Source organism: Fundulus heteroclitus, chromosome 10 (genome assembly GCF_011125445.2).
Source record: "Fundulus heteroclitus isolate FHET01 chromosome 10, MU-UCD_Fhet_4.1, whole genome shotgun sequence".
Lineage (NCBI taxonomy): Eukaryota > Metazoa > Chordata > Actinopteri > Cyprinodontiformes > Fundulidae > Fundulus > Fundulus heteroclitus.
This window is the reverse complement of record NC_046370.1, coordinates 13,918,249-13,936,978: the sequence shown is the minus strand read 5'-3', so window position 1 is coordinate 13,936,978 and position 18,730 is coordinate 13,918,249. Positions and strand designations below refer to the sequence as shown.

General features: G+C 39.6%; 1 protein-coding gene across 1 annotated transcript; it reads left to right on the top strand.

Annotated features, from left to right (window-relative positions):
• The first annotated feature begins 681 nt into the window (after nt 1-681).
• Nucleotides 682-9,802, top strand: prph2a (peripherin 2a (retinal degeneration, slow)). Its single transcript, XM_012862720.3, has 3 exons — nt 682-1,617; nt 4,049-4,295; nt 8,365-9,802. Exons 1-3 carry the CDS (start codon nt 1,037-1,039, stop codon nt 8,569-8,571), a joined length of 1,035 nt encoding a protein of 344 aa, XP_012718174.2. The 5' UTR covers nt 682-1,036; the 3' UTR covers nt 8,572-9,802.
• Nucleotides 9,803-18,730: the final 8,928 nt, after the last annotated feature.

The following is an 18,730-nucleotide window of genomic DNA, read 5'->3' as shown; positions in this document are numbered from 1 at the left end:
TGACTTGAAGATTGCGGCCCATGAGTCGAAAGGTAGGGACACCCTTGGTATTTCGAGATCTAACAATGATTAACCTGCCAGTTGAAGATTAGACGATCGGTGGGATCAGAAATATGTTTAGGATTTTAAAACAAGCTTTGAACTTAAAGGCCCAGTTGAAGACCCTGCAAGTGTTATCCTGATTTTATTGTTAATTTGTTTCAAGACACTCCTTGACGTTCCTGGAAAACAGGGTGATTGGTCATGAGATGAATCACTTTTCACAGTGATTTTCAGAGACTCTTATACTGGAGCAATTGATGCATGAAGCTAAAGAGTTTTTTTTGTTTTTGTTGATAAGGTTCACTGAAAAGAGCACTGAAGGCATGGAACCCCGTACGTGTTGATGGATATGCTCCACCCGAACCTCTGCTGCCATGTTTGTGATCTTTGCGAGCCTCCCGGCTCCCGGTGCGCTTCCATCGAGGTGGACACGACCATGTGAACACTCAAACCAATTATGGCCCCCGGCAACGGCTTATGATCAGGCTCATCTTGTGTGTGTGGGGTATTTCTGTTCTGTAAATTGGATCAGGCTGCTTACAGGGGCTTAGCATGACGTACTGCAACTTTGAGTTTAATCATGAGCCTCCCCAGCAATCCTTCCCATCTCTAAGAGAACGGCGCATCAAGATTAGCCTCACCTGTGTGTTAAGAAAGGGAAAAAAAATATTTTGGTGAGGTTGGGCGTTATGCGGGTAGATTTCTTTTACGGCACAATGGGACAGGAGATGGTTTTGAAGAAATAAGACTCCTCTGCCAGTGTGGGGTCCGCCTGAATTATCTTAGCTCTGCTTCTTTGCTGTGGGATGGATTTTACATCGAGCTGATTCTCATGTCCTGTAAACTATCTTGAGGAACACAGCATCAAGGTGACAAGAACTTCGGGTCGGCACATTGAGGAGCACGTCTGTAACTTAGAGTCTGGAAACCTTGAAGCAACCGCACGCCGGCTGACTCTCTTCCTCGGAGGCAAGGACACTAAGCACTTTGAACAATGGCTTTGATGGTGGTCAAGTTTGACTTGAAAAAGCGAGTGAAGCTTGCTCAGACGGTCTGGTTCATGTACTGGTTTGCCGTGCTGGCCGGCATCCTTGTGCTGAGCCTGGGCCTGTTCTTCAAGATTGAGCTGAGAAAGCGCTCAGAACTTATGGACAACAACGAGAGCCACTTCTTGCCCAACTTGCTCATAGCTATGGGTCTTATAGCGTGTGGCATGAATGCCTTTGGAGGCAAAGTCTGCTACGACTCCCTGGACCCTATTAAGTTTGCAAAGTGGAAGCCGATGTTAAAGCCCTTTTTGGTGTTCTGCCTGGGGTTCAACGCCCTGCTTGTTGTCACCGCCCTGCTGTGCTTTGTGATGAGGATCCCTCTGCAGTTTACCCTGGCTGAGGGTCTGAAGAACGGCATGAAGTACTACAAGGACACGGACACGCCGGGACGCTGCTACATGAAGAGGACCCTGGACCTGATGCAGATGGAGTTCCGCTGCTGCGGGAACGATCACTACAGGGATTGGTTTGAGATTCAGTGGGTCAGCAACCGGTACCTGGACTTCAGCGCAAAGGAAGTCAAAGAGTGAGTGACGAGAGAGAAATCCCTCGTAACAATCTAGTGATCTATTGATGGAGATTTGTGAGTGAAATTAGCTCTCCGTCTTTGTGTAGAAGCTCGTATTCTGCAGGGTCGTTAATGTTTGGGGTTGTTTTTGGAGAGTTAAGTGGATTTGCATCAGCGTCTTGACAGTGGTGGGGGGTACAGGGGTACAGGTAGACAGTGGAGAGCTGGCTGTCTGGAGTATGTATGGTAGTTTTGATGACGGTTCTCAAAAATACACATTTTAAAACGATGACTTCCTAGATTTTGCAATTGAGGGCCCGTTTGTCTCAGTTGCTAAACTTTGCTTAAACAAATGAGAAGGAGAGAGTTTTTGAAACCTCGGCGTAATTCGTGTTTAATCTACAGGATTACATGTCCTTCAAGAATCAGTGTCCTCCCCAATCTGTAACGACCTGACAGCCGTCCAAGAATAGTACTGCTCAACAACTTCAGACTTACTAGCCTTTCAGACATATTTACTTCATTTCCTACAGAGTTAGGAAATGAAGGGTTAAACATATTATGATGCCATTTCAGACCATTTCTTACCTTTAATCCTTAATAGCATTTTTTTTAGTAATAAACAGCTTGATCTGAAACTTTCTTTTGCATGGTAGACTTCCTTTAGTTCACAGGTGCTTCTATCAACATACAATCTGGGGCATGATTGTTTGCGTGCAATTAGAACGTGGAAGTTTCTGGAAATGATTGATGCTTTGTGATCCAATCACACTTGGCTTTCCATTGACCTACTACCATCAGTCACAGCTTAGATCAGCCTCTGAGAATGATCTTTGACCCAGATTCACTGATACGTTTAGCTGACTACTTTCCAGCTCATTGCAGTTGCCCCCCCCCCCCCCCCTTAGAGCCTCTACATACATGCTATCTGAGAGACTTTATGAGCAGATGGAGTATTTTCCACAAGTTTGATCTTTTCTTATGATGCAATTTCTTCAAACTATGCAGGTGGTAAATGCAATGAGAGATTGTACAAATCAAAATGAAGAATTACTATTACACGCAAAGAAATTTCAGTTATTTTTGTGACGAGTATTGCTTTCTCTGTGCTGTTTTTGTTGTTGTTCAGCTGCATGTAGCCCTCCAACCGTCAACACTTTCAATGAGCTCAAAACATTGTATTCTTCTAGAAAAGCACTAATGCTGGCCATCTCTCCCTTTTGCCTTTTCATACCTTTGTAGTTTTGGTCGCTCATACCCAAAAATGTCATATACAAAACCGTTTAATACAGGGTCATGATCTTCATATATCATAGGAGTCAAACAGGTCGAACAAGGTTAATAATCAAAAGAAAAGGGCCAAATCATTTATTTCCTTTACCAATTGGTGCACCCATTTTCTGCATATGTATTGACATCTCATCTCTTCCTTCTTTCATTTCATACCTGTAAACCAAGAATTTCCTCTTAATGTACTCAAAGAAATGTAATCAGTTTTTTTGTGGGTGCAGGTCATTTTTGCCCCTTTGACATGGTTTTGGCTGTTTCATACCTGTTTTTTTTTTGGGTACCAAATGGTGCTGTCTACTAAGAAACCACGTAGCGTCCAACCTTTTAATATATGCTGATCAGAGAGACGTTTGTACCCTACTTGACAGCTAAGAACTTAAAGTAATGTTACCTAATGTTCTGCTATATGAAAATGTGTTTTTTTTGACTCAAATTAATAATATTCATCAGCAGAAGGTAAGTAATTTTGGATCGATCAGTGGCTATAATCTAGGACGGTTTACAGAAGTCAACAAGTTAAAGCAGCAATCAGAACCAAAATAAATAAGAATAAGAGTTTTCAGACAACATACAAGATTTAAATATTTGTATGACTGTTTGCTTTCATAACATGTGAAATATACTCAACTACGATCTAAGACAAACTGATAGCCAATTGTCTAAGTACATGGTTATGATATGGTTTGTTTGCGGGTACAACATGAAAGGAGGAAGGGAAGAAATGGGAATGCATTAGTATGACTTGATGAAAGGGCAGATTCACCAAAGCCGGTTGCATGATTACAATAAATAATTTACGAGCTTGTCATTTCTAAAGAATCAGCTGACCTATATGGAGATCAGAACCAAAATCAACAAAAATAGGGTTTGATAAAAGTCTTCAGAACATTATATACATGCAAACTATTCTTGTGATTTGAGCAGGTATCTTGACTACTTAATATGATTGTTTTATTTATGTTGACACAAAATGGTTTGTTCAGTGATATGAATTAGTAGTAGGAAAGGACAACCTGACAAGGCACATACACATAATTAGAGTACGGAATTGGCAAATTGGTCCAGAGTCCTAATTAATATAGTTTTTTTAATTGAGGAAGTGTAATATATATTTGTAAATGTTGCTGTCTGTAGTTTTACCTTGCTTTTGCCCTTTTAGTCGCATCGGGAGCAACGTGGATGGCCAATATTTGATGGATGGAGTGCCGTTCAGCTGCTGCAACCCCAGTTCCCCCAGACCCTGCATCCAGTACCAGATGACCAACAACTCAGCTCACTACAGCTACGACCACTACACCGAGGAGCTCAATGTGTGGAGACGTGGCTGCCGGGACGCCTTGCTGTCCTACTACGGAGGCATAATGAATACAATCGGAGCCCTGGTGTTTCTGGTCACAATGCTGGAGGTTAGCACTGCAGAGCTCCACACATTCAGACAAGTCTGTCACCTATGAAGTCACTTCAAATAATTTGATAATTTTGTAAGTTCGTGAGTATCACTTCCTCAACATGTAAACAGTGAAAATCATAAATTTAGCCTTTCTTTGAGTTTAGAACCAACTGCTTCAACAAGAATTGCTGCATGGACTAAAGAGCTTCCTGTAAAAGCATCACAGCCAAATTTAGGTAGACTGTATGAATTCTGGGTTTCCCACTGTATCAGCTGCCCAACCAGAGTAAAATGGGCCCGTAAAAGCTCCACTGTCAGATTTTTTGGAGGAAGCTAATGTTAAAAATTATTGTTTCAACAATTTGGATTTTGACTAGTTTGTCCCCATCTCATGTATAGCTCATTTATATAAGATAGAGAATAATATAGGGACTAAAATAGATCCTTGTGGAACCCATCTGGATACAGACCCATTCAATAAATCATGTTATTTCTAATAGGTTCCTTCATTTCAGTAATTCAATTCACTAAGAATGTCTTTAGATTAATTACACACTGTTAATAAACGATTATCCGCTGACAGCCAATGACTAAACAATATACAATAGAATTTGACATCAGACCGATAAAACAATTATTTAAATACCGAAATGTGGGCTTAATAAAAAGTATGTTTAATACCTGTTTAAAGTTAGCTATTTCCAAAAGGTACTTTTTATCTCACAAATGAGTCTCACCAGAAGTCCCAGTGATGCTGATTAGAATATCTATTCTAGATGGGAATACATATTGTAATTTACTGAAAATGACTGTATTATAAGTGGAGCTGAAATGTGCTTTTAAACTTCTCACTAAGTTACCTGACCGGTCAGTTCAGAATCAGAATGGCCCTGTAAAAGCCCCGCAGCCTGATTTGTGCTACAATAAAAATGACACTGTCGTCTGTGTATAAATGTATTGTAGCTGTGGGTAATCCCAGCCCTGCCTGATTTAGAAAGACAGAGAACAAGTGGTAGCTAAAAAAAAAACCTCATTGGAGGCTTCTGACATGTTCAACTGACCAATCAAAACATAATGGCCCTGTCAGGCAAAGAGCCCCTAAAGAGAGAGAGGGCAAAAAGAGTTTAACCATTTACACACTCAAAACCTTGATCCACTGAACTTTTTTTTTTAGCATCGGTTTCTTTGTTCCTGTTCCAACAAGGATCCTCCACTCCTTTAAAAACATCTTTATCCAATTTACCTTGAAATGGTTTCTGCTATCCTCCCTTAAAATATTCTGTAAACTAAAGTTGCAATCTATAGTGGCCATTGGGCATCTAACCTTGTTTTAGGTCCCTCCTCTGGGTTTGCTGCCACTGTGCAATGGAGAAAGTTATCTTACTCTTTTAGAATTAACTGATAGACATAAATCCTTAAAGTCTGTTAAAAACTGTATGAAGGGTATGAATCATCAGCAAAAGGAGACAGTAAATAGAGCCATTTAGATAACATCTCGCTGTTTTAAATCCTGCAGGAGATCTCCTGGCCTACAAACACAGATTTAGGCAACACACAGAAGCTCATTGGTGGCACGGTCGGAAAAATTCCAGATTTAACTTATGCAACCGTCTCTGCGCTGACACAGATAGTAAGGTTCAGGGATGGAGTAATAGGTTAATCTGCTGGAGGTGACAAAGGCAGAGATTGAGTTTCAAATTCCTGAAACTTCAAACTGATCTTTACAATTAGTTTTCTTTCTTTCTTTCTTTCTTTCTTTCTTTCTTTCTTTCTTTCTTTCTTTCTTTCTTTCTTTCTTTCTTTCTTTCTTTCTTTCTATCTATCTATCTATCTATCTATCTATCTATCTATCTATCTATCTATATATATATATATATATATATATATATATATAGTATGATTTACATTATTACATTATTTTCAGTAGCTCAATTCCCTACAGTAAACACATTATGTTGATTAGCAGACTATAATTTATGATTTTTTTCCACCTACGGCTAACAACAACAAGGCATTTAAGATTAGAATATTACATCAGACCAATAACAAGGCTAGATTTTTCATGCAGGCTTAATGAATAGTGTGTATATTACTAGTTTCGTTTTTTTATTTTTTCAAAGGGTAGTTTTAATCTGTCCAACAAGCCTTCTGAGAGATGCATGTTCTAGTTTAATGAACATAACTGTATGTGTGTGTATTTCTTTTACATTTTTGTAAATCTAATCTTTTTAAATTCTCTAAACTGCTGGCAACAAAACTGAGGACAATACCCCAAGTGAAAATGTCCAAATTTTGTCCAAACTCCAAAGCGACAGTAGTTTTTTGGCCACTATTTTTTTTTTTCAGCACTGCCTCAACTCTCTTGGCAATGAGTTAATTAGAGCTTCAGAGATTGTCACTGTAATCCTCTTCTACTCCCCCATGACAACATCACAGAGCTGATGGATGTTAGAGACCTTTTGCTCTTCTGCCTTTCATTTGAAGATGACCCACAGACATTCATCGGGGGTTTATGTCTGTAGACTTGCTTGGCCAGTGCAGCACCTTTACCCTCACTCTCTTAAGGTCTGAGCACCGATAGGCTGACACCACCAACCCTACAACTTCTGCAGCAATGCTGGCAGCCCTCATGTGTCTATTTTCAAAAGACAACGTCTAGATGTGACGTCGGACATGTGCATTCCACTTATTTGGTCGATCAGGTGGAACCTGTCCTTGTAAGCCAATGTATGGTCTGTTTGCAATCTTCTCATAGCCTGGTCCAGGGATCACCAACATGGTGCCCGCGACGACCACATGTGGCGCCCACAAGCCCAATCCACCAGTGAGCTGCATCTAAGACATTATTTTTATTCCGTTACTCTTCCTGTTTATTCACACTTGCATTTATTTAGATTTATAACAACCCATGAAAAATGTCTTTACTTTACATAAAGTTAAGGTGAACTCTAACTCTTCTAGTTCAAACGTCAGTACTGGTAGCCCTTCGTATGACACACTGCCAATGATGCAGCTCTCAGTTTCTAAAAGGTTGGTGACCCTTGGCCTAGTCCATCCTTACGTAAAGCCACAATAAATTTTTTTTCAGATCCAGAGAGAGGTCTTTACCTTGAGGTGTCGTGTTGAACTTCCAGGAACTAGAATGAGAGCGTGTGAGAGCAGTAACACCAAATTCAACGCACCAGCTCCTCAGTCACACCGGAGACCCTGTAGTTCTGATGAATCACATGGAAAAACGGCTAATTGGGCACAATTTGGATATTTTCACATTGAGTTGAGTTCAGTGGGGGTTCCAGACCAAATTTAGCAGGGAGGCCAGGGTGGGGCCAGTGTTTTTTCACAGGGGCACAGAACAAAAGATGGAGGGGGGGGACTTAACAGGTCAACATTTCATCGTTTAATATATTAAGTAAACCAAAGAGCCAATTGTGGCTCTGGAACTGCAGGTTGCAGACCCCTGATCTTTTCTCAATACAGCGGGAGCTTAACGTGAAACAGCTTAATTTTTTATAATTTTTTTTTTATATTTATTTTTTAACTATTTTGTTATTGGGTTAGGGTTAGGGTTAACCCCAGACTGCTCCCCAGGTGCCGCACAGTGGCAGCCCACTGCTCCCCAAGGGGATGGGTTAAGATGCAGAAGTGAATTTCTCCATTGTGAGATTAATAAGTTCAATTCTTATTATTTTTTTATTTTATTTATTGGGTAAAAACATAAACAAAAAAAATACAACGATCCAAATGACCAGTCAGTCACTGTATCTTTGTCAGCATTTATCATCCTAAGAAATGTAATATCATGTTTTTAGTACAGGGGCCATTACAGGGGCCAGGACCAGTTCTACAGGGGCACAGGCCCCTGTTGACCCCTGTCTAGAACCGCCCCTGGTTGAGTTATGTTGAGGGGCTTGCGAATTTACATTTATATAAGCTGTACACTGACTATTTTATATTGCATCAAAGGGTCATATTATGAATGTTGTCTCATAATAAGATACAGTGATGGAGAGGGGTGGACTCCCTATTGTGAAATACTGTATATCGTCACTAACGTCAACTCAAGTTGTACTCTCAACCCTCTGCAGGTCGCTGTGACCATCGGCCTGCAGTACGTCGACAGCTCCCTGTCCACCCTGGCCAACCCGGAGGACATAGAGAGCGAGAGCGAGGGCTTCCTCCTGGAGAAGACCGTGAAGGAGACGTTCACCGACATCATGGCCAAAATGAAAGCCATGGGCAAAGGCACAAAGGTGGAGGAAGGGGGTGAGGAGGGCGTCGCCACTGTCAGCTGAGCAAACCCCGCCCGCCTGCAGAAAACTGTGAAAACGTCCACCTGATGTGGCGAGAAAAAGGGCACATTTTCTACCAGACTTTATTTCCCAGCTCGACCAACTCACGTACAGACATGGCCAAAATGTGTTGGCAGCCCTGATACACGTGCAGTTTATAGCCTATTAAATTCATTTTTTTAATTATTATTATTATTATTGCTGCAGCATAAATTTGCAGAGAAGATTTTACAAGACGGCACGTTTCTGATTTCAATGAAGAAATTAAGGGGAAATTAAGAAATAATTGTTTTTAACAACTGATGGCACAGCTATTATGTTAATATGTTGTACAATCCCTTACTTTTGCCATCAGGAGAGTACTTAGAGTTTCAAGTTCAGTCATGCGGCGTACAACACTTCCTGATTATTCTGACAGAAATAATCAAATAATATAATATAGGACTAGATGCTCGAGAGTCCTGGGTTCTCTCCTGTGCTCTCTCTTTTTTTCAGCTCATCCCAAAGCTTTTGTGGAGGATGTAGCTCTGGGTACTGAGATGACCGTGGAAGAAATTTGACTTTGTATGTGTTGAACCATTTCTGTGTTGATTTGGCCATATATTATGGATCATTATCCTGCTAAAAGACCCAGCGAGAACTCATTTTCAGTTTTCTGTCAGAAGTCAACCAATCTTTACTTCAACAATGTTCCAAGGGCTTTTGAGAGAGAAAGAAGCCAACAGCGTCACACATTCTCCACTGAATCTTAACTGAGGGAGTCAGGTGCTGATTCATATATTTATTTATTTATTTTTTGTCGATTGAAACTAGATCTGTTGCAAGAAACCTCACTTTTGGTCACATCTGTGACACATTTTAAGTTCCAGGGGCGGTTAGCATACTCCATCGTTTTATGGTAATAGGACCGTAGAGAGCTCTGCTGCTCTCTGATAGTGAGCTTAAGGGTTTTTTAAATTTACACTGTAGGTATGGGTAAGTTTAGTTGAATATCTGTAGCATCCTGGTAACGGGCATCGACGCACACCTGCTTTACTTGAACGGCATGTTCTCCTGTCTTTCCCCAATTGAAGAGTGCCTAAGAGAAATGGGTCAGCGAGTTGTGTAATACAGTAATTCCAGGGAAGCAGAAGATCATATATTACTAATTATACATTCCTAAGACCATGGGTTGATTTAAAAAAGTAAAGTATACATAAAAAATGATTCACTTCACTTTATTTTCAAACGGATGGTTTATTTATTTTCCAAAACTGTGGGATTTGGAAAAAAAACAAAACAATTATTTCTTAATGTGGAATTTTATTTTACCCTGCTAAATAACTTTACTGAAATTAAAGGATGGATTTTTCTATTTTTTTTTTCAAAGAGATATTGCACTATTACTATCAAACATTTCTATATTTAAAAGCACTTCACATAATTTACCAGGGATGCCAAATATGTCCGCATCTGTGTATGATAACTTTCTTACGAATGGATTGATTATAAAAGGTCTTCTTGAAATGATACGTCTGTACATATAGGGAGTAAATGATAGCAAAACCCCACAGGGATTTTATTCGCTCAAAACTCAGCATCCAACTTTGCTTACTGTTTGTATCTAAATGCATTTTATAGTTAGGGTTGTTGGTATATTCTCAATCTGGATACACAGGGTTGCATTTTTTGACCTTTCTATGATGTTATGATGGCAAAAAAAAAAACATATCTACAAAGACTCATAGCCTACCCCCTTCCAAAGATCAGCTTTTCTCATATTTTGGTTCACATTTGGAAGCCTAGATAAGCTCCCCACTTGGAGCAAAAATCAGAATTAAGTGGCTATTGTGTATGTTGGGGCATTAATGGATGGGAATCAGGAGGTGTGCCCTGAGGTGATGCATTTTAGAGTGAATTGGCAGCTAAAATTTGGCCTCCTGACCCCTGTCCTGTATCTCGTTATTGACACATACAGTATGTATGTATGCATATGTATATTGTATCAACTGCGTCTTTGTAAATAGTGTAGAAATGATTCTACTTTTTTTAAAAAAAAATAATAATACATATTGTAATTAAGTTAAATATTGAATTCCATGTTAAATTTGCTTTTTTTGGGTTTGTGTGTTCATGTAGATAAACCAGAAAATGTGTACATGAATAAAGGATTTTAGAGATATGATCTGGCGGTGAACAAACAGCTTGGTGTTTCGTCCCGACCTTGAAAGCGCTGAGACCTGAGATCAGCGCGGAGGCCATGCTGCGAGTACCGCAGGGATCCTGATTAAGGCAATAGGATGAGGGTAATTATGGTATTACAGCTTTCACATGGACATGGGATGACTTTTCACATGTCCTGTGTCAGAGCATGAGCGCGTCCTGCCGCGTAAACATACCTCCGCCGGTCAATTTAGTGTGCAAAATGCACAATGGAGCTGCCGTCTTTCTTGATTTTTCAAGCTTATGGTGCCTTAGATCTGCTGCAGCGTGAGGTTTGACTTCACAGCATGAATATAACAAACCCACGATCCTTTCAGCCCCCATATTGGTAAATAATCACCAGCATGGACCTGTTTATCCGCCGTCTTCACACACAATCCACTAATAACATGTGCATCTGAGCAGAGATCCACATTTGGTGCAAACTCCCACCACGAGGAATGAGGGGCCCTGATATCAAAGCCGGCGTGGCTTACTGCGAGCACACGGGGAGGGGCGCGAAGAGTCAGCAGGAACGGTAAGGAAGCCAACTCTGCACAGTATTTTTGTTGGACCAAAGCACATAACCAGAGCTGAGCAGATAAGAAGCCTAATCGGCTTGTGATTAGCCTGAGCCCCTCGGCCAGGTGAACAGGCAAGGTCCTCCCGGCAACAAGGAGTAGGAGACGCTGCAAGACAAAAGGAGCGAAAGTGAAGATCACGGCAAGACGAAAGGAAAAAACAGCACACAACGGGCTGAAGAATGTACAAACAGTAATTTTCTGTTCCATGGAAGCGCAGTTAAAAAGTATTTAACCCCTTACAGATTCCATCAGATTCTTTTTTGCCTTTTTTTTTTTTATCACACTTAAAATGTTTCAGATTATCAAACAATTTATACTCTCAGACAAAGATAACCAGAGTTAGTATTTTAAAAAAAAGTAGTTCTTAAATGGTGATTTCCTCTATTAAGGGGGGAAAAAAACTCAAAACAACCTTGCCCTATGTAGAAAAGTAATTAACAACAACAATAAAGCATTTGCTGTTAATGACAATGAGTCTTTTACATCACTGTGGAGGAATATTAGCAAACGGCATTCAGAATTGTTTAATTTGCCTTTGTTGGAGGATTTTGAAGCATGAGCATCCTGTGTAAGGTCTAAACTTTAACTAGGCCAATCCCAAACCTCAACATTGGCGTGTTGTTTTTCAGTCATAGATTTGCTGCTGTGCTTTACATCTTTGTCCTGCTACATAACAACTAATGACCGGACATCCAGGAATTTTACTTTATCTTTATTTTATTTTTTGTGGAGAGCAGAATTCATGGTTCCATAAATTACTGGAAAAAGATTTATCAACGTCCCCCGTTTTCTCTATTTGTGGATAATGGTTCTCACTGTGGCTCACTGAAGTCTAAAAGCCATAGAAAAGGCTTTGTTAGGGGCCCGCCGTGTTGCTTTTTATGGTCTTCTGATTCTAATTTCTTGATTCAACATGTCAAGCAGTATGCAGGCTTGGATGGATTTAGAAATTAAATTCAGATTTGCAAAAAAATGTTATTTACACTCACAGGCTTCTTGTTGTTGTTGTTGTTGTTTCTTTCCCCACAAAGGCCCAAATTGGTGTGAATAGCTTTTTTCCCCCTTAACATACGAACTTCCCATTTGAAATATTTTGTATTTATTTAGATTATCTTTTTTGTGATTTGACCATATGCTTTCGATCATTATCCTGTGGAAAGTCCCAAATGTGATTGATTTTAAATTTTCTGGCAGAATTCTCCAGATTTTCATTGACACTACCTTGGTATTTCAAAGAGTAAATTAAACTATTTATTCTAACATGGTTCCTATGGCCTTTGGAGGAGAATGAGGTCACATCCTCCAATCTACTTAACAGCAGAAATTAGGCACCATTACCCTCTCCCTTTGACAGTGAAAGATAAACAAACATGTGACAAACAGGACAAGACTGGAAGAAATCCAAGAAGTAATATATTTATTTCTAATAAATCAGTGAGTGAGAATCTGACAAACCAGCATGCAGTTTTGTTTTTAAAACGTTAAAGAAGAGGCAACGTTTTAAGAGAATGTATTCAAGGAGGAAGTCAACACTCAGCAAACAAATACTTGACCAATGCTGATCATTTGACATCTGTTTAGAAATTCATCATTTATTTGACAGTAATGTACAAAAGTCAGGACCTTTTCATGTTTTATATATTTATTCAGCTTGTTAAAGTGGATCCACAGAGGACTTACATCTTAATCCCTATATCTGGTGAATTAGCCAAAGTGAAAGGTCAAACACATCAATAAAAGCCTAAATTAAATTACACTTATTGGTGTATGTAAACCTTTGAGCTGCACTCCAAGCAGTTTATTAGTTGAATCATTTTCCATTATGTGTCTACCCTGTGTTCTTTCCATTCAAATTATTTTATTATCATGTCTTTGTGGATCAGATTATTTCTTTATTTATTTTTTGAACTCCGAAACTCACATAGATCTCCGTGGAAAATGTTGGGAGCTGTTGTTGAGTATTTGGATCAAGGAACTGATTCAGTCACACAAGAAGCCACAAGAGGGCGGGTTTTCTTCATGATGTGACCAGACTGGCATACACATCCAAACCTTTGAAGAAATAAAACATATGATATGACAGATATAGTTTATGAAATGAGTTATTTGGGAGTAAAAAAGAAAAAGGTTGACAATCTTAATGATTAAAATGAGCCCAAACTTGCATTATAAATAATATTTCTAATAACTCTTTCTAATGATCAGGTTATTTGTTCAATATCAATGTCAATTTTATTATAAGGTGCATTTAAAAGGTAAATGCACAGTAAGAACAAGCTGAAAAAGAATGAGTAAATCTTATTATATCTATAAGGACATAAATGATCCAAATCCAAATGAATTATAAGGTTTTTAAATAAATATGGTCAAAGATGTGAAAATTAGTGCTATTTTCAGAGTTTAAATAACAAATTAACATCAAACTTACATTTTTAGCTCCATGCCTTATATAAACTGATCATCAAAACTTAAAAAAAAAATGCATTTTATTGGGATTTTATTGTGTAGACCACCCCAAAGTAGAGCAGAGTTGTGAAATGAAAGCAAAATGATGCATGCCTTTGAATTCCTTTAAAAACAACAACAACAACCTGAAAAACACATAGTGGTTTTTTTAGGCCCTCTTACTCTGTCTGAGTAAAATCTAGTCAAATAAATTACCTTTAGAAGTCACCTTTGACTAGGTAGAGTCCACCTGTGTGTAGTTTAATCTCAGTATGAATCCAGCTGTTCTGTGAAGGCCTCATAGGTTTGTGAGAGAACATCAAGAAGAAACTGCATCATAAAGACCAAGGAACTTAGGAGACAGGTCAGGAATAATGTCCTGGAGAAGTTTCATTGGGTTATGCCGAGCTTTGAACTGATCCATGTATCGTCTAAAAAGGGGACAAAGTAAGGCACAGTTGTGAAGCTATTGCCACCCTGCAGCTAAACTGACAGGGCGGGCCAGAAGAGCACTGATTAGACAAACGGTCAGGAGGTCCATGGCAACTCTGGAGGAGCTGCAGAGATTCACAGCTCAGGTGGGAGAATGTCCCAGAAGGAAAACAGCTAATCATGCGCAACAGAATCTGGGAGAGTGGCAGGAAGAAAACCGCTGTTGAAAGAATTTTCTAAGATCTTGTGTTTAAAGTTAGCCAAAAGTCAGTCGAGGTCCTCAAGTTAGAAGAGACCAAAACTGAACATCTTGACCAGCATTAAAAAAAACACGGCGAAACTTAAAGTAATCATTTTCCTGCAATCAAACATGTTGGATGCAGCATTTTTGCTGTGGTGTTTAGCTGGCAGGAGTTGATAGGAAGATGGGTGGAGCTAAATACAGGACAGTTCTGGAAGGAAACCTGTTATAGAGACTAACAAAGGCTTAAGTGTGATGTTGAGGTTCTCCTAAATTTTAAGATGCTGAATCTTCCCCTGCTTAGGCCCTAAAGGGACAAGCCTAAACATTTAGCCAGAGCTACAATAGAGTGGTGTAGCTCACAGCATGCAAATAAAATCTGTGCAGGACTTGAAAGTTCACAGATGCTGTCCTTCAAACCTGACTGAGCTTGAGCTGTTTTCCAAAGACCCGCAGCATTAATTGCATTAAAAGGTGGTTCTGCAAACTGTCGATTCAGGTTGCCTAAATACAAGCATATTCCACATTATACTTTAGAAAAGATATTGAAAACCATAACTTTACGTTGGTGTTTCTGCATAAAATCCTAATTAAATCCTTTGACATCTGTGTCTGAAAAACCTCTAGTGGAATGAATACTTCCGCAAGGCGTTGTATGTAAGTTCTGCAAAAAAAATTATAAAATAAAATGGTAGCACTGATGAATATACAACATCTGAGTTGTTGTTGTTTTTTTTAATTATTATTATTAATAACTCGGAGCACTTATGAAGATCCAGGGTATGATCCGCTCTATCTCAGATGCTTTGAGGTCTCAAGCGGAGGTTGGGGAACGCACGCCTCACTTTACAGTGACCGTGGCAGACAGAAAGAAAAGCAGGGGCAGAGAGGGAAAAGAGAGGCCCGTGACTGGTAGATGTGCGTCCCGCTCAGATGGGGCATTGTTGGAGCTATGAGAGGACAATGCACTGCCCCCGCCCTGAATACTCGCCATACCAGCTGACCAGCCATTACCAGCACTGCTGTCCTATCACTGTTCCCACTGCTCTGACATACACACACACACACACACACACACACACACACACACACACACACACACACACACAGATGTCCTCCAGGATAAGTTTAGTCTTGCAAGGCTGAAATACTCAGAGTATAACAGTGGACAAGGGAGAGAGACAGGGTGGGAGGGTAGCAGTGCCTGATAAAAAGGCTTAAGCAAAGGCATGCATTGGCAGTCATATTGTTTCAACACTGCACTTGTTCCACTCTGTGTGTGTGTGTGTGTGTGTGTGTGTGTGTGTGTGTGTGTGTCTGTGTGTGTGTGTGTAAGAGATTTACAGCAAGTTAAGTTTAGACCCTCACACCTATTGGCCCCTCCAGCAGCAACATATTTGCAGCTACTGAGCTGCAGGAGCCACCCAGAGAACACAAACAACCCCTCACACCGTCTTATTATTTCAGGATCCTCGACAAATGTTCTCAGGACGGAGGATGCGGACGAGAAGCAGGGGTTTTCTTCAGCCGACTAGGGATAGTAACCAGTAACATTTCTGTGAACAATACCATGTTTGAATTTCCCACTGAGGGGAGGGGAAGGGGGGGCAGTAAAGATTAAAAGACAAGTCTAAGTGTCATCTCATTACTTGTTAGTTTTACAGTCATTGCTTTCTGCTCTGCATTGACATAAAACATCACGGTTAAACCTCTGACTGATCGTTTTTTTTTTAAACGCAGCGGAAAGAAGCTATTAACAACCAATTACTAAACCTAGATGAAACTATTAATTGACTCTTTTTTTTTTTTTTTTTTAATCTGTGAATCTGACCGAGCCGATATATCTCTGTGTTTCTGATTTTCTCTTTGTGTGTGTGTGTGTGTATTTTGAGTGGATCCTGGATCATGCTCTCTCCATTTAATTATCCTTAATTGTTTGTTTATATTCTCTAATGCTGTTGTTTCAGGTAATTCTTTGTGGATCAGTCGGTGGATTTGTTCTTGGCTCATTATACGAGCATTTTTGGTACATCTCCTGTCAGATCCATGCTGTGTTTCCTTCAGTTCAGCTAGTTTCACTCCTCACCTGAGCTCCTTGGTTCTGTTGCTCATTCACCTGATTGCTTTCATTTCACCCAGTGCCTGCTGTACCTCATCCCTCTTGATTGATTCTTCTTCTGCCTGCTTTCTCCTCATTGGATATGTTTTCTGTTTCTCTTTGACGCCCGCTGGTTTCTCCGCTGACTTCTCTGTTCCTCTGCCTGTATTTCACTGCGTCTTCTCTTTTACGGTTTGTGGCCCAGTTCTTTGTGTTCACAGAGTTTTCTTTACTTTCATGAATTTGTTACTCCCATCACACTCTGCTCCTAGATCCACCTTTACTTAAGTCATGACAGACAACGAGCAAACACCTCAGGTTTCAGTTTTTCTTCCAAAGAAAGTTGTCAGGCTGAAAAAAAAAGAAAGATGCTAAAGCAGAATTGTGTTAATCATTAATAAACATGTGAGCCCCAGCTGTTAAGTGTAGTCCTGTGAAATATTGATGTGATTTTTGGGCCAATCTTCAGCGATTTATTGAACTTTAATGAGTTATCAATCAAATCCTTGCCTAGAGGAGCAAATCATGCTCTGCCCAGACTTGTGATCATCACAGACACTTTAAATATTTCCTCAAAAACTTTTAAACTCACAAATTTGTTTGCCATTCACAGCAAAAAAAGTTAAATGGAATAATTGAAACTAAAACATGAGAAGTAAACATTTATAATGTTGTGCTCTGTGACCAAAACACTCGACTAAAAGCAAATTTTGATTTAACACTGATAGATCAGAAATAATAATCCGAAAATGTATAATTTTAGGTGCGATGTATGTATGTATTTATGTATGTATGTATAATTATTATTTTATACAGTAAGATAAGGTTTAGCCTATAAATTGTTTCAAAATCTTTTTTACTTTTGTCACATTACAACCATAGACTTTTATTAATTTCTGTTTAGGTTGGTCGACCAACAATAAGTAGTGCAAATGTTGAATGTGGTAGGAAATGGAAGCATGATAGTTTGTTTTATTTTATTATATGTTTGTTGTTGTTGTTGTTATTGTGTTTTGACAAATTAAAATCTGAAAAGTATGTAGTTTGCTGTCAGGACTTGTAATGCCAATAATACTAAATGAAGTTCACTGCAACAGATTGCCCTCAGAAGAAATTGAATTAGTAAATAGAATCAAACAGCATGCGGCTCTGGTGAAAACTGAACTTTTTTTGACCTAAATGAAGAAAAAAAAAACTACCTGAAAACTAAACTTCACCTCCCCCAATAACACAACACCCCCAGAGGGAACATGGTGGTGGTAGCGTCATACTGCGGGAAGATGAAGGAAGCTAAATACTGGGCAACCCTGGAAGAAAACCTGCTGGGAGCTGGAGACCTGTGACACCTTCTACCAGGACAACAAACCTAGATGCACAGCATAAAGCTGCCATGGAAATGGCTGCTGAGATATCAAAGCCCTTTCATGCGTTTGAATGGCCCAGTCAAAGTTCAGACCTTGATTCTTGAAAATTGATTTTCGCTAACGCCACACTTTTCAGATTTCATTTGTTTGGGGTCGTCACGTTGCAAAACGTCAAAAACACTGCAAAAATAGAACTAAAAACAAGTACAATTTTCTTAAAATGAATGTATTTGCCCTTGATTTGAGCAGGTAAATAAGACTGTTTGCCAATGGAATAAGAGCGTAGCACTTAAAATAGGAACAATTCATCTCCATCATCTTATTTCAAGTGCAGTATATCTAATTATCTTATTGAAGGGGTAATAATACTCATTCCATTGGCAAAAAAATCTTATTTACCTGCTCAAATCAAGGGTAAATACATTCATTTCAAGAAATTTTTACTTATTTCTAGTTCTCTTTTTGCAGTGAAGTTCAATTGAGATGAATTATTTTTATCAGACATTGCAGCGATGATGTAAGAATGCAACGAGTAAAAAAAAACCAAACAGATTTGCATTTCTATTGCCGCTTGTGGGGCTAAATCATCTCTAAAGTTGCCGTTTCTGAGGGTACCTGAACGTCCCCCAGGTTTATAACAAACAGTGACGGACAGTGCCTGCTGCAGAACAGGTGGACATACCTTCACAGGGCTGTTATATTGTTATGGGCTTTTTTACACACAGTGTGGGGTGTCCGCGTGCGTGTGCGTGCGTGCGCGCGCGCCAGAAAACGAGGCGCTGGGCGGAGGCAAGCCGAGGGGCGCGAGCCCCCTCAA

Bases quoted from the DNA above. Each gene is read 5' to 3' on its own strand.
- prph2a (XM_012862720.3), top strand. From the start codon at position 1,037: ATGGCTTTGATGGTGGTCAAGTTTGACTTGAAAAAGCGAGTGAAGCTT. The intron at 1,618-4,048 runs GTGAGTGACGAG...TTGCCCTTTTAG, and splicing joins AGCGCAAAGGAAGTCAAAGA to TCGCATCGGGAGCAACGTGG. The intron at 4,296-8,364 runs GTTAGCACTGCA...AACCCTCTGCAG, and splicing joins TTCTGGTCACAATGCTGGAG to GTCGCTGTGACCATCGGCCT.